This window comes from Lipomyces japonicus, assembly GCF_038497905.1.
Source record: "Lipomyces japonicus strain CBS 7319 unplaced genomic scaffold V1514scaffold_5, whole genome shotgun sequence".
In the NCBI taxonomy this organism is placed as follows: Eukaryota; Fungi; Ascomycota; class Lipomycetes; order Lipomycetales; family Lipomycetaceae; genus Lipomyces; species Lipomyces japonicus.
Window position 1 is genome coordinate 171,400 of NW_027117817.1, and position 13,754 is coordinate 185,153.

A 13,754-nucleotide genomic window follows, 5' to 3' on the forward strand; every position below is an offset into this window, starting at 1 on the left:
TAGAAGTTAATATAAAATATCTAGGCTGTTGCTGATAAGACACCAAGCTCGTTGGCCTATAATTGCTTGATTGCATGTGCAAAGCCCCCATGAAATGGCGAGTTAATACACAGTACATGCATGCCATAGATTCAGAACTTTAAACACGATAAGCGCTAACCAACTCACCGCAATCACAATTTTAATTCAAAGCGGATTTATCCGCTTCACCAAGAGCAAAACTGCTTATAACTATACAGGCGTATGCTTAATTAAACATTGCATGGTTCTTGGAATGACGACGTGCAGATTAACCCACCTCCCCTGACTCACCGGCGGCCACATTTTGCCTGCAATGAAAAACGCCTCCGCCGGCAACTCCTAATCAATAATATTAAGTGTGGTTGAAATTGTAATGCGACAACAATCTTGTAACTACATATACATAATTAAAATGTATAGAAAATTTCCAAAAAAAAAATGCCCACTAATTAAATCGGCGTATGAGGGAGTTCTTTTTAATTAATTAACTTGGACCACGTTATTATTTTGTAATAATAGTATAGTCGTAATCGGCCCTTATCGTGCTTGAGCTAAACAAATTTGATAATCATAAATGGCCCACACTGAACGCCAAGCCGCCGCACGTTTCCCCATGCGCAACCAACGCTTTCATTCAATCAGTACAACCGGCTTCATTGGCAAAAAAAAATATAGTGCGAAGCAGCATGCAACACACGGTTGTCAGCAAAGAAAGCTTGCTATCAGAATATTTAAATGTCAGTGATATGAAAATTGAAATACGCAGTACATTATTTTTTAAAAGAAAAACAACCAAATAATTAATACAAACACGCCAGTAGTACATCTCGTGATTCGTATGGAGCCGTGAACCTGAAACCTTTTTTTTTTCATTGCGCAACAGTTTCCACACCGCAAAGGCCTTCTTTCCTGGCACTTATCATTTGTGAACGAGGTGGTCCATGCTCTTCTGTTCTCGGCTCGTTGGGCAATCAACAGTTTTTTTTTACTAATGAATTAGAAAAACTGAAAAAAGTTTGTCTTATCATGACCATGATACTCCGCCCACACATGTTCCGTTCGCTGGCGGAAAAAGGCTTATAAATAAATAATACCATAGCTGCCCAGTTCTTATTAGTTTATGAAAAACTGAGCTATATTCAGGGTGGTTTAATACCTTCTTTTCTTATTCGATATCTTTCTACGCAGTTATAATGATTAACCCATTAAAGCTTATCAGTGCTGCCAACACTGTAAGCTATGCTGAGGGTGATTTACGCTCACGCGGATCTGGCAACTGGACTCGCGATGAAGTTCAAGAAAAGTTCGAAATTTTCATTGACGGTGATATCAACTATAAGCCAAATTTTATTCAAAGAACATTTGGCCAAGTTTGGGATACATTCAGATTGCCGCCAAAGGAGCGCAGATACATGCAGAAGCTTGATGCAAACATTTTGTTATATGCATTACTTTCGTTCTTTATCAAAACCCTGGATAATTCCAATATCGGCAACGCGTTTGTGTCAGGCATGAAGCAAGATCTGCACTTGTACGGCAACGAACGAAACTTGTTTACCACGTTTTTCAATATTGGCTATCTCGTTGGCTGTGTGCCATCTCAGTTTATTCTTAACCGCGTGCGCCCATCCATATGGATTCCGTTATGTGAATTGATTTGGTCCGGTCTTGTGATGTCCATTGCTGGCTGCAAAGGCCCCAAACCTGTATGACTTTTTTTTTTCCTGAATTGATCAAACAATCTTGATGCTAATATAATTGTAGATCTATGGTATTCGATTTTTAATTGGAATATTTGAGTCTGTTGCGTATCCCGGTCTTGCTATGGTTCTGGGTTCATGGTATAAGCCATCAGAATTATCAAAACGGATGCAATTGTATGACGCAGCATGGGCTATCGCGTCCATGTTTTCCGGATACATTCAAGCCGGAGTTTACACATCCATGAACGGTCTTGCCGGTTTTAAAGGTTGGCAATGGTTGTTTATTATTGATGGTATCATTGGTATTCCGATCGCGGTTCTTGGATTTTATTCGATTCCAGACTTCCCGGTCAACACTCGCGCCGTTTACTTATCACAACTAGAAAAAGAATACAGTTACGTTCGCATGGAAGAAGTAGGACGAAAAGCACCTCGGAAATTAACGACCAAGCGCGTCATAAAAATGTTTTCCACTTGGCGTCCGTATGGCTTCTTGTGGCCGTGGTGTTTGTTCAATATTTGCGATACCACTGGATATTTTACTCTGTGGCTCGACGCTCTTGGAAAATACTCGGTTCAACAAGTGAATCTTATTCCTACTGGCGGGTATGCAATTTCCCTGTTCACCGGATTTATGTCTTCGAATATTTCTGATCGGATCGGTTTAAGATGGCCGTTTATTCTTCATGCCGTCAGTTGGTGTTTCTTGGGGAATTTGCTCCTTGCCATCTGGAACATTCCTGACAAGGCCAAAATGTTTGCATTTTTTTGCCCCGATATTGGCTACTCGACTTGGGGAATGATGCTGACGTGGTCTGCCGAGGTGTTTCAGGATGATGCCGAGATGAGAGGCATGCTTCCAGCTGTTGGCTCAACAATATCGTATGGATTCAATGCCTGGCTTCCGGTTGTCATATTCCCTACCAACAAGGCACCTAAATACTCCGTCGGTTATCAGATTACGACCGGTCTTTTGTTTTTGGAAGCTTGCGGTGTATTGTTCATGGCGTACATGTCCAAAAGGGAAGCTCGCATGAAAGGACGCGTCATTAACAAGTACGGCCTTGCCGTTGATACTGAAGATGCGATCGATTTTACGGGACCGGGCAATTACAAAGCACCAGGTCATGAAATTGTGGAGAAAGATCTTGAAGAACAGATCACTGTGTTGAATGGTGTTGAAGCTCAAAGCGTGTCCAGCGCGGATGAAAAGTATAATCTTGAACATGACGTGAAGGAAAAGTTATGAAATATAAACTTGAAATACATATAATTTATTTATTTTTTTTTTTTTGGTTTGATTAACATGTACCGGTATAAATTACAAGTGATCATGCTCCATATTTTAACAATCCACTGTAGCCCTAACCGGATGGAGTTAAATTTAAGCGACTTGCCCTAAATCTCGTGAATTAGGTCAAATAACGCAGTCACGCCCAAAATGGTGCAGGAAGCACGCGCGCGACTGCGTTCTTGGGGTTTGGTTTTCGTTTTCGCCTCGGATGCGACAACACAGTCGTTGACTAACGCTTTTGGACATTTCTTGTTGTAAGGGAACTATCGACAACAGACGTTTACTTCACAGACACAATGGGTATGTTTGGAATCGAATGGGCAGTTTAATTTACAGTGATCGTGATGAATGATGACTATGGATAAATAACTTGCCTGGGGTTGATGGCACACTTGCTAACGTGATGACGATAGTTAACATCCCCAAGACTCGACGAACATACTGCAAGGGCAAAGAGTGCCGCAAGCATACCCAGCACAAGGTTACCCAGTACAAGGTATGATCAGATTCGATTTGTTTATTTATTTTTTTTTTTGCCCGCATTCAGACCGGTCTCGACATGTCAGATATCAACAAGTTTTTTTTTAAGGGGTTCGAACATTGGTTTGGACTTTTTTAATCGCATGCAAATATCGTGTTTGGGCAAACGACAAGAATTTTTTTTTTGACTTACGCATGTTTGTATAGGCTGGCAAGGCTTCACTGTACGCCCAGGGTAAGCGTCGTTACGATCGTAAGCAGAGCGGTTATGGTGGTCAGACTAAGCAGGTTTTCCACAAGAAGGTATAATATTTCCGCAATGAATATAGGTTGATAATTGTTGATCTAACTAGCGTTCATAGGCCAAAACCACCAAGAAGGTCGTTCTCAGACTCGAATGCACTGTTTGCAAGACCAAGGCACAGCTGCCATTGAAGAGATGCAAGCACTTCGAACTTGGTGGTGACAAGAAGCAGAAGGGACAGGCCCTCCAGTTTTAAACGGGAGATGCAAACAAAAGGACATCAAAATTTTTTTTATAAAATTTGGGAAAGGTTTCGTTTTGTTAAATGTGTTGTTATATTGCAGGTGTTATTGCAGCATTTGTGAATATATACATTAAAAAAATAGGCCCAGATCATTGATCATGTAATATACATTCATTATATGGAAAGATTGCACCACTATATAACCCATCGTATTATGTTTATATATACTGTCTAAAAATATATATATATTATACATCTAATACATGCTGGCAACCATACCCATCCAATTTCATGCAAGCAGCATCCTGTTATAACAAATCCCCGTTGTCACATGCCCAAATGATTGCCTGTTGCCGTTCATCGTCGTCATCGTCATCAGCGGTCGCGTTCGTGGGACTCAGGCTTCGTTGCCGATCACCCAACCCACCAATGATATAATCGGACATGACTGTTGCGGACGCGGCTGAGCCGGACGTCATGTTGCTTGACGATGAGTGCATAGACGGTAGTGACGACGCAGCACGGGACCGGGATTCCAGTTGTGCCAGCAACTGCGTCGTTCTCGGCGAGAACCTGATTGCATGCATGCCAGTGGCAGCACCGGCACTGGCACTGGCACCACTGGCACCGGCACGACGCCGGAGTGCCCGCCTGCGTGCTTCGGCCTCTTCAAACGAGAGCACCGACGACGGCCGCAACGACAACATAACCGGCGCCGCGTTATCTTCAGCTGGTGACGACGATCCGGATGATCCATTGTCAGCATGCGCTTCCGGAGACCGCCGTGATGGCCGCCAATTCCATGCGTAACCCGGCATGCGGTTGTGCTGAGTAGGACCATGATTATGATTATGATTATGATTATGATGATGATTGTGGTGATGCGCTGTTGCTGCTGCTGCTGATGATGATGATCGTTGATATTCAGGCGAATGTGCCAGCGACGTTTCGGCGTCCAACAAAGTTTGCCGTCGGCGGGCAAGGTAGTGGTGGTTCAAGTTCAACCGCGAACCAGATGATAAAGAACAAATCCTGCTGCCAGTTGTTACACATTTTAGCACGTCCGTGGGTGCAGGTACCGGACTAGGTGAACGATAAACCGGTCTTCCCATGATGGAACAGGCAATAGGTAATTAACTGCCTGCCGGGTTAATTACTTTGAAATGATGTTGGTAAGAAGAATGCGCCAGCTCCAGGGGGGGAAAAATGAAGGAAAATGGCCGAAACTATTCAATGTTTTTTTTTATATACCTGACCCAAATAATTGATAGCAGGCAAAACTCATATCTCATCGCGAAGAGCCATTCCCCAAAATAAACTTTTGACGGGCGAGAGCAAATAATACATTGACAATTACGAATAATTAGTTATGTTTATAACTTTTTTTTTTGATTCATAGTTATGCGGTTACAATAATTACACTCAATACATGACTGTGTATTTTTTTTTTTTTTTTTTTTAAATTTTGATTGAGCTTATCGCACGCCGGATTCCATCACGCCAGTTCTTCCGCCGTTTTTGGTCTTGGACGACGGTTCAACCCTTGCGAACGTTAATGATTGATTATTACCACTTCGTTGTGGGGCAGGATTAGGTATGGGCCCTGGTTGGTGAGTCGATCTTTGTTGTTGCTGTTGCTGTGAACGTGGGATGTACCTCGTGTCCACTGCCGTGTACTGGCCGAGTGCCTGAACAAACGTAAGTAAACAGCCCTGTAAAACCACAAAAAAAAAAAAAAAAAAACCGCAATAATGACATATGCATATGTACACGTGCGGTACTTACAGCCTGGTTTTCTTTCCCCCGCTTGACCAAGAACGTGTGCACCAGGGCCGCGTTCCTGGTCGAGCATGCATTAAGATAACTAAACACGGCACCGAGCACGGGCACCAACGTAAGCAAAAAATCAAACGTCACGTTTGCCGTCATTTTGACATGCAATGATGTTGGAATTTGCAAGTCTTCGGCCATGCGATTTAACCGCAGGTGCATCGTGTACATGATCCACGGCCCGAACACGGGCACGATCGAGATCAATGGTGCCTGGCCGATCCCCCAATCAGCCCAAAAGCAGCCACACAAGCATCGATCATGTTTCCATGCCGTGCTGGTGATGTGCTTAAGCACGGCAGCGTCGGACGGGGTTGTGCCTTCGGGCACTTGACGTCGCCTGGTTGATCCGTCCGGCAATTCTTCAAAGTATGGGTCTGCGTTGGCAAAACATGCAAAAACATGAAATATTAACAAAAACCAATCAAGTTTAAATATAAGTCAACTGGGAAAACAAAACCTTTTGTTTGTAATTTTTCATCTGCAAACTCATTCCACGCATCCATGACATAGCCATACCCTGGCAGGTTCTCAATTTGGCTCGAGATTGCCGCCATCAATTTTCAACCCTCACAAAAAAAAAAAAGAAAATTTATATATATGCTATTGTCCCACACAATATAAGCAGAGATTTTTTTTTTTACGCGTTGAGAAAGGAGGGCAGTGCTTTGGGCCATCATCATCCGTTGGTGGCGCGTTCCGGCTTGAGCCTAATTTGTACGGAGTTATTTATAGTCAAGATATGGGATGTGATGAAACGCTAACGTTGTATGATTTAAACAAGAGACTTCACTTGACGTGGGTTGAGGTCCAGTATGTGCTCGTACGTGGATCTTGTAGTCGTGACCATGGCTAGGATGTCAACAATTCATTGAAACGTCAAAATCAAAAGCACTGCTTCGGTTGCCTCTCGGCGAGGGCCAAACTTAAATTGGCAAAACCCGGCGGCCGAACTTTCCTTCCCCGCAAACCGGGTTTATTTAATGATATTCACGTACAGTCAAGTGGAAGGAAAATTTGACAAGGAATTCTACATTCCTTTAATTTTTTTTTTTTTTCGGAGCTCTCTTACATTCAGATACATACAGAACCTTTTTGAAATTGCCAGCAAGTCACATTATCAACAATGTCATTAAGCGCTCATTCATAGTCGCCATATTTCTGGTCTTTTTTTTTTTTTTTTTTTTTTTTGGAAAAGCAATATATTTCGACGCGTCAGTTAGATACAAGCAAGCATCCACATCATCGTCATGTCCCCCGTGTCACGGTCAACCACGGCATGGGCAGGCATCTCACTATTATTTATTCCGTCCATTATTTTCACCGCGTTCGTGACCACGATCCTGGCTGGCGCGTGTCTATGCTTTTTCGCGACCAAAATGTACCTGACCTGGATGGCCAGGACGCTGGCTGCCAACCAAGCACAATCACGAGCTCTGGTACTTGCGCAGGCGCAAGCCAAAACGACAATGTCGTCGTCGTCGTCGTCGTCGTCGTCGTCAGCATGGTGCCCTACTGTGGCACTACGGGCGCAGGCGCAACGGGTGGGAGCACGAATCTGGAACAACACGTGTCCGTTCGTTCGCAATTGGTGGCACAATCATGCTAGCCGCCGACATGTGCATCACAACAGTGTCATGATTGACAGTCCGCCGCCGTCGTACACGGAAAGTGAACTGATTGCAAGCAAGCATGGCAGGCGACGCGGACCAGCAGCAGCAGAGGTCAAACAAAGCAAGCCACCTCATTCGTCATAAATCCCGCGTCCTTAGACACTTGATTCAATGATTGTTGCATATATAAAGGTTAAAAAATTGTTTAATAAAACATCGATGTGTTATCCATCTCTTGTTGCACGCATGTAAAACGAACAATACAAAGTTCATTTATGTAGAGACGAAATTATGATTACGTAAGTGCGGACGAATTGAAAAAAAAAAATAGTCAAATTCGTTATCGCAATGTATACTGCAATTTATCAGGAGAAACAAAAAAAAAAATGTCAGAACCTATTAACGCAAATCCAAAAGTTTTATCATTAGAAGACCTGCCAACACGAAGTTTGCAAGTTGAAGTTAAGCAAAACTTCCCCAGATCAGCATTAGATGAGGTTATCCCGTTAAACACCCCCGCAGCCACCATCACCACGCAGCATGGCGCATTGCCGTCCTGGTCTTCCTTGTTGCTGCTGGATGACGATGACGAAGATGCAGTGGAAGAACAAGTCCCGGGATTGACAACGGATGAGTCAGATAGTAATAGCAGCAGTGATGACGATGACGATGAGAATGTCATCACAACAGAACTAATTGACGAGCAAGAAATTTACGGTATGTTGAAGGGATCTATTGCACGGTTAATTTTTTTTTTTTGGTCAAGTTACTAATTATTTTGGTTTTTTATTAATGCAGATTTAATTTCAACCATATCTGATCCTGAGCATCCACTCACACTTGGCCAACTGGCGGTGGTTAACAAGCCCGACATCACGATCGTGCCGTCGTCGTCGTCATCATCGGCTAAGCATGCGACCGCCGTGACAAGAGTTGTGATTGCAATCACGCCCACAATCACGCATTGCTCGTTGGCCACGTTGATCGGGCTGGGCATCAGGGTGCGGTTGCAACGATGCCTGCCGGCACGGTTCAGGATCGAGATTAAGGTCAAGGAAGGCACGCATCAGAGTGAATCACAAGTCAACAAGCAATTAAACGACAAGGAACGGGTAGCGGCTGCATGTGAGAACCAGCAATTACTGGGAGTATTATCTGGCATGTTGGCTACATGCAAGTAAATCATCATTGTGCCAATATGAAGCGGGAAGCGGACTGATTATTTTATTTTTTTAGTGTTGAAGTGTTTATGAGATTTTTTAAAAGGAGTTAAGTACTAAGGAAATTGGGCAAATTGCATAGTTTTGACATAATAAAATCAAGTTTAATTATGAATTCAACAATCTAAAGATTCCAATTTTTTTTTTTTGGCACTGATTTGCAATCTGTCATCACAACACGTATGATCAATAATAATACCATTGTTTAAAGCGTTTATTATAAAGTACGACTAATTAGAAAAGCATTCGCACGGTTTTTTCTTCTTTGATTTTCTTTTTTTTTATTTATATATATATATGCCTATATCGCTTCAATGATGAGTGGTGAAATATATGAAAGATATATTACCCCGACAAGATCGAATTTGATTGGCTCAGCATTGCACTTACGATCCTGAATCAATCAATTTTGTTTTTAACCGAATTGATTAAATTAATGAAATCTCATGTATAGATTAAAACCCGGATGCCTGGACGGAAGAGCACAGTCATGTAGTAATTTAGGAATTAAATAAAAACTATTGCGAGTTCACTTTGTTTTCATTATTATTTTCAAAAGATAGGGGCATTCATCCGTCTGGGTTTAGAAAAAGAACAATGGTTAAGTACAATAATAAATCTGCTGTAACGCAGAAGGGCTTAAGCCGTGGCAATCTCGATTGGTTTGTAATGAATGAGTTTACCAGAATTCTAAACCGTGTCAAGTCCGACATGTATCAGATAGTGGAGACAACAATCTCAAAAACAATGTTGACAATCGGCAGTACCAGCAATAAACAAATAATAGTTTTGATATTTTTTTTTTGTTTTTTTTTTGGCAAAATACCGGTTCAAATGGCGGGCCCGTCCACCCGGTTTCCCCTGCTAACCAAATGGTAACGAACGTATAAGTCAGCCGCCCAGTGCCCAATTTAATTTAAAAACAAAAAAAGCGGATTTTGAAATTCTGTTTACGCTTGTTCGCGCATTATTATCGTTATAGTCAGTAAGTACTAAAGTTATAGTACAATCCCGCTCCGCAACTCCTCGAAAACTTAATTTATAGCATAATAACGCTCCTGCCCCCTCCCGATATATATCTCGGAGGTCTAATATATATATTCGCTCTTTTTTTTTTTTCTTCTTCTTCTAAGGATTTTAATATTAATATTTTAAAATAAGTGTATGTTGTATTTATATACCGTGAATTGCGAGGGCCAAGGATTAAATTATTATCTTCATCTAATTACTTTGCAACAGCCAAACAAATCAGAAAAGGAAAAAAAAAAGGGAGAGATCAACTATATTAGCTACATATATTTAAAAGAAAAGAACAAAAATGTCCGCAAACGACAAGAAGAGTGAGTTTTACGTCAATGCTGTTAAATGTCAAATTACACAAAAAAAAAAAAAAAAAAATTTATTAAAATGGTTAGGTCTTCCTTTTAGATACCAGTTTTTTTCTGGTGCCATTGCCGGAGTATCTGAGGTATGCAGTTTATTATTAACTCGGTGGTTTAGAAGGTATAATCGTGCTTAGTTCTGATGCGTGGATGCCAAATAGATCCTGGTGATGTATCCGCTCGATGTGGTCAAGACCCGAGTTCAGCTGCAGGTCGGCAAGGGCGAATCCGGTGAGGCGTACAGTGGCATGCTTGACTGTCTTAAAAAGATTATCCGCAACGAGGGCGCATCGCGACTTTATCGAGGCATCACGGCTCCCATCTTAATGGAAGCGCCCAAGCGTGCTACCAAGTTCGCTGCCAATGATGAATGGGGGAAAGTTTACCGATCCGCTTTTGGTGTCAGTTCAATGTCGCAGCCGTTATCGATCTTGACCGGTGCCACTGCTGGTGCCACGGAATCATTTGTCGTGGTGCCGTTCGAATTAGTCAAGATTAGGTTGCAAGATAAAAACTCTGGCTCACAGTACAAATCACCGTTTGATTGTGCGGTTAAGATTATCAAGAACGAGGGCCCGTTGGCATTATACAACGGATTGGAAGCCACGTTATGGCGTCACATTTTATGGAATGCTGGCTATTTTGGAGTGATCTTCAAGATCAGGTCATTGTTGCCAAACGCAGCCGACGTGCCCGGCGGGCAAACCACGAACGACCTGATCGCAGGTTCGATCGGTGGCACGGCAGGTACGATTTTGAACACGCCATCGGACGTGATCAAGAGTCGGATTCAAAACACGGTTCGGATCGAAGGTGTCGCGCAGAAATATAACTGGACCTGGCCATCCGTAATCACGGTGGCAAGGGAAGAAGGCGTGGGTGCGTTGTATAAAGGATTCGTGCCCAAGGTATTGCGACTCGGTCCCGGTGGTGGCATCTTGCTCGTCGTGTTTACTGCTTGCATGGATTTTTTCCGTTCTATTCAGTAAAAGCCATAACCCGCTTCGGCTCCTTTATATATATATATATATATACTATTGTTTTTCTTACACATAGACAATTATTAATTTTTTTTTTATATAAAAAATTTAAACGCTTTTTCGTAGTTGATATATAAATTGTTGGAAATTATTTCACTGCCCTCGCGTTAAAAACTGTTACCAATTTTTGATTCGTTCGACATTCATGTGAATAAATAATAAACATGGTAAACTAATATAAAACTAGAACTATTTAAGGGGGGCAAAAAAATAAAATAATACAAACACGTATCCAACCCGCAGTAAATCATTACAACAACCTATGAAAAATCTCTGGTAGATATAGTAATTGATTTATACAAATATAAATGGAAAAAAAAAAAAAAAAGAACACCCCATATTCCCCTTAATTGTTTCACAAAACAAAAAAAAAATGAACTAAAAGCAACAAGTAAAAAAAAATAAATTTTATTTCTTATTTATTCGGTTTGCTGAATCGGTTAATGCGTAATATTATTATCGTTGGTCTGTTGTTGTTGTTGTTGTTGTTGGTGTGGTGGTGGTGTTCAATTCATTAACTTCATTAGATTCATATTCGCGACTGCTGTCGTTATCGCCGTCGCCGTTATCTTCGTTGTCGTCATGTGCTGAAACTCGTAACTCATCATTGCTTTCGCCTTTAATTGCTATTGATGATTCCAAAGCAAGTTCAGGTTGCGCGTCTTCTTGAGATTCAACCACGACTGGTTGTAATTCATCTTGATCGTTATTGTCATCGTGTTGGTCATTATTGTCTTTAACTTGTTCATGCAGTTCCTCTTCTTCTTCCTCTTCCTCTTCTTCCTCTTCTCCTTCTTGAGATTGTCGTGGTTCTTGTTCAAGTTCATGCTGTCGCGATTGCTCATCATCTGGTGACGAACCTGGTCGTGACCGTACTTGCTGGCCTGCCGTAACTGCAGGACCTCGAACTGATCTCGGTAGCCGGGCACTAATAATGCCAGGTGATGCAGGGCCGAGCAAATGCGAAAATGAAGTCGTGCTCTCGTTAGCCCTGCGCAGACCTTGCAGCGACAATTGCGAGCCTGATGACCCCAGATTTAAGGGACCGGGTCTTTGCTTTTTGTTGATTGCATGCTGATTTGACGTTTGTGTGGCCGCTGCTGCCGATACCTCCTCGCGTCTCACACGCGCGACCGACCGCTCGACCCGTCGCTTGAGCACGTCAAAATATGCGTACATCTTGCCATGACTAACGAACCACATTTCCTCGGAATCCTCATCCACGCTCCATCTGCCATCTTCCAAATCATCGGCAAATCCGGCCAAGAAATGAGCCCATGACCGGGCAATCACGTATTTGCGGTCGAACTCGCGACCAAACAAAATGACTTGTCCCCAAGTACCAGTGGGGCCAGGTGCCAAATCAATGCCAATGTTGTTGCCGCAAAAATCCTTTGCCAACGGCAGCCATGCCGTGCTGGCATACACAGGTTGAATCGCACCATCTGGCACGGAAGATTGATGGTTAATAAAATCGTTTTTGGGTTGTTTCGATCGCGTAGTACCTGCACGGTTTAAATTGCCAGCCGCTGTTGGAGATGATGATGATGAAGACGGCAGCGGCGGCCGAGAAATAGAATCTAGTGCCGGATCGTAGGCAGTTTCGAGTGACATGGCAACCACGCGCCATTTGGCCCATTCGGCCACGACTTCTTCAGCGCCAAGCAAGGCAATGCCGTATACCAGGCCGCAGGGCTTGCCACCTTCTTCCTGGCCGTCATGAATTAAAAATGAGGCGCGCACGTCATGTGGCAATGCAACGTCGGTGGCACGTTCGAGTTGCAATAGATCAGCAGGCCATGCGGGGTCGAGTAACTGGTCAAACAGTTCAGGATAATTTTTTTCCGCCCATCGATCGATGCGCTTCCATGACAGTTCTACCGGAGGTGCAGGCGGCAAGCCATCGCGAAAATCTTGCAGCTGAATATTGTGATGTGGAGCTTGGCCTGGTTCATGCAGTTGGCCGTTATTACCAGCTGCAGCACCGGTTGACGAAGGCGAAGAAGAAGTAGAAGAGGACAAGGACGCGACTGAATGCGCCAGGGACGCGGTTGACAACGTGCGCATGCCGGGCGAGTAAACAGGGGTCGGTAGCGACAGGTGATGCGCGGATGATGCTGAGGACGATGACACGTTCAGGGATGCCTGGAGGTCGACGTTAGAAAAATAAGGATTGTAGGACGGTGAAGACGACGAAGACGAAGACGAAATCCTGTCTTTTGTCGCAACCGGGCCTGATGATCCGCGAAAGAAGCTTTGAATGGACGCGAGCATTTGACCAAAAGCAACACCAAGGATGAAAAGGGGCAAGGGCAGAAAGCAGCTGACGAGTTGAGTACTTTTTGATGAGAAAATATAACGGCTGTGCTCCTGCGAGTGTTATAATTTCTGTTGTTTTTTGTTGTTGTTCTTCTTCTTGTGCCGTCCGAGCTTGAAACGTATTTAGCTAATTGTTTTTCTGAGGCTGTTGACATTCAACTCGAAAGAAAAACGACAAAAAAAAAGGACCGGCGCAAGGAAATGAAAGGGGAAAAAGTGGTACATTCAAAGTAATGTAAAGTAACCGTTTCTGTGCGCGCGTTTAGGTTTTTTTTTTTTTTTTGGATTATTTATTTACATTTTTGCACGCGATTGATTAGTTTGCTCAGCCTCATGTGGCTCGCAAGGCACGGTTCCTGGCCTT

General features: G+C 43.0%; 8 protein-coding genes across 8 annotated transcripts; 5 read left to right on the forward strand and 3 right to left on the reverse strand.

Moving 5' to 3' along the window:
* Nucleotides 1–1,214: 1,214 nt before the first annotated feature.
* On the forward strand, nucleotides 1,215–2,973 carry V1514DRAFT_275904 (major facilitator superfamily domain-containing protein; the record flags this gene model as incomplete). The annotated part of the gene is made up of 2 exons (XM_066924911.1): nucleotides 1,215–1,727; nucleotides 1,786–2,973. 2 exons carry the CDS (start codon nucleotides 1,215–1,217, stop codon nucleotides 2,971–2,973), a joined length of 1,701 nt encoding a protein of 566 aa, XP_066785350.1.
* Nucleotides 2,974–3,177: 204 nt separating this feature from the next.
* Nucleotides 3,178–4,219, forward strand: V1514DRAFT_325498 (60S ribosomal protein eL42). The gene is made up of 4 exons (XM_066926628.1): nucleotides 3,178–3,318; nucleotides 3,432–3,514; nucleotides 3,706–3,801; nucleotides 3,861–4,219. Exons 1-4 carry the CDS (start codon nucleotides 3,315–3,317, stop codon nucleotides 3,996–3,998), a joined length of 321 nt encoding a protein of 106 aa, XP_066785351.1. The 5' UTR covers nucleotides 3,178–3,314; the 3' UTR covers nucleotides 3,999–4,219.
* Nucleotides 3,882–5,345, reverse strand: V1514DRAFT_170964 (uncharacterized protein). The gene has a single exon (XM_066924564.1). The coding sequence runs from the start codon at nucleotides 5,096–5,098 to the stop codon at nucleotides 4,295–4,297; it is 804 nt and encodes a 267-aa protein (XP_066785352.1). The 5' UTR covers nucleotides 5,099–5,345; the 3' UTR covers nucleotides 3,882–4,294.
* Nucleotides 5,346–5,353: 8 nt separating this feature from the next.
* V1514DRAFT_325503 (uncharacterized protein) lies at nucleotides 5,354–6,687 on the reverse strand. The gene is made up of 2 exons (XM_066926629.1): nucleotides 6,277–6,687; nucleotides 5,354–6,193 (listed from the first exon to the last, which is right to left on the reverse strand). Exons 1-2 carry the CDS (start codon nucleotides 6,371–6,373, stop codon nucleotides 5,577–5,579), a joined length of 714 nt encoding a protein of 237 aa, XP_066785353.1. The 5' UTR covers nucleotides 6,374–6,687; the 3' UTR covers nucleotides 5,354–5,576.
* V1514DRAFT_350340 (uncharacterized protein) lies at nucleotides 6,584–7,678 on the forward strand. The gene has a single exon (XM_066929405.1). The coding sequence runs from the start codon at nucleotides 7,067–7,069 to the stop codon at nucleotides 7,571–7,573; it is 507 nt and encodes a 168-aa protein (XP_066785354.1). The 5' UTR covers nucleotides 6,584–7,066; the 3' UTR covers nucleotides 7,574–7,678.
* A 106-nt stretch (nucleotides 7,679–7,784) lies between these two features.
* Nucleotides 7,785–8,823, forward strand: V1514DRAFT_289325 (uncharacterized protein). Its single transcript, XM_066925274.1, has 2 exons — nucleotides 7,785–8,146; nucleotides 8,228–8,823. Exons 1-2 carry the CDS (start codon nucleotides 7,816–7,818, stop codon nucleotides 8,608–8,610), a joined length of 714 nt encoding a protein of 237 aa, XP_066785355.1. The 5' UTR covers nucleotides 7,785–7,815; the 3' UTR covers nucleotides 8,611–8,823.
* Nucleotides 8,824–9,580: 757 nt separating this feature from the next.
* On the forward strand, nucleotides 9,581–11,162 carry V1514DRAFT_289326 (mitochondrial carrier domain-containing protein). Its single transcript, XM_066925275.1, has 3 exons — nucleotides 9,581–9,989; nucleotides 10,065–10,117; nucleotides 10,193–11,162. The coding sequence occupies exons 1-3, from the start codon at nucleotides 9,968–9,970 to the stop codon at nucleotides 11,018–11,020; spliced, it is 903 nt and encodes a 300-aa protein (XP_066785356.1). The 5' UTR covers nucleotides 9,581–9,967; the 3' UTR covers nucleotides 11,021–11,162.
* Nucleotides 11,163–11,273: 111 nt separating this feature from the next.
* Nucleotides 11,274–13,650, reverse strand: V1514DRAFT_171150 (uncharacterized protein). The gene has a single exon (XM_066924565.1). The coding sequence runs from the start codon at nucleotides 13,343–13,345 to the stop codon at nucleotides 11,528–11,530; it is 1,818 nt and encodes a 605-aa protein (XP_066785357.1). The 5' UTR covers nucleotides 13,346–13,650; the 3' UTR covers nucleotides 11,274–11,527.
* Between the last annotated feature and the right edge of the window lie 104 nt (nucleotides 13,651–13,754).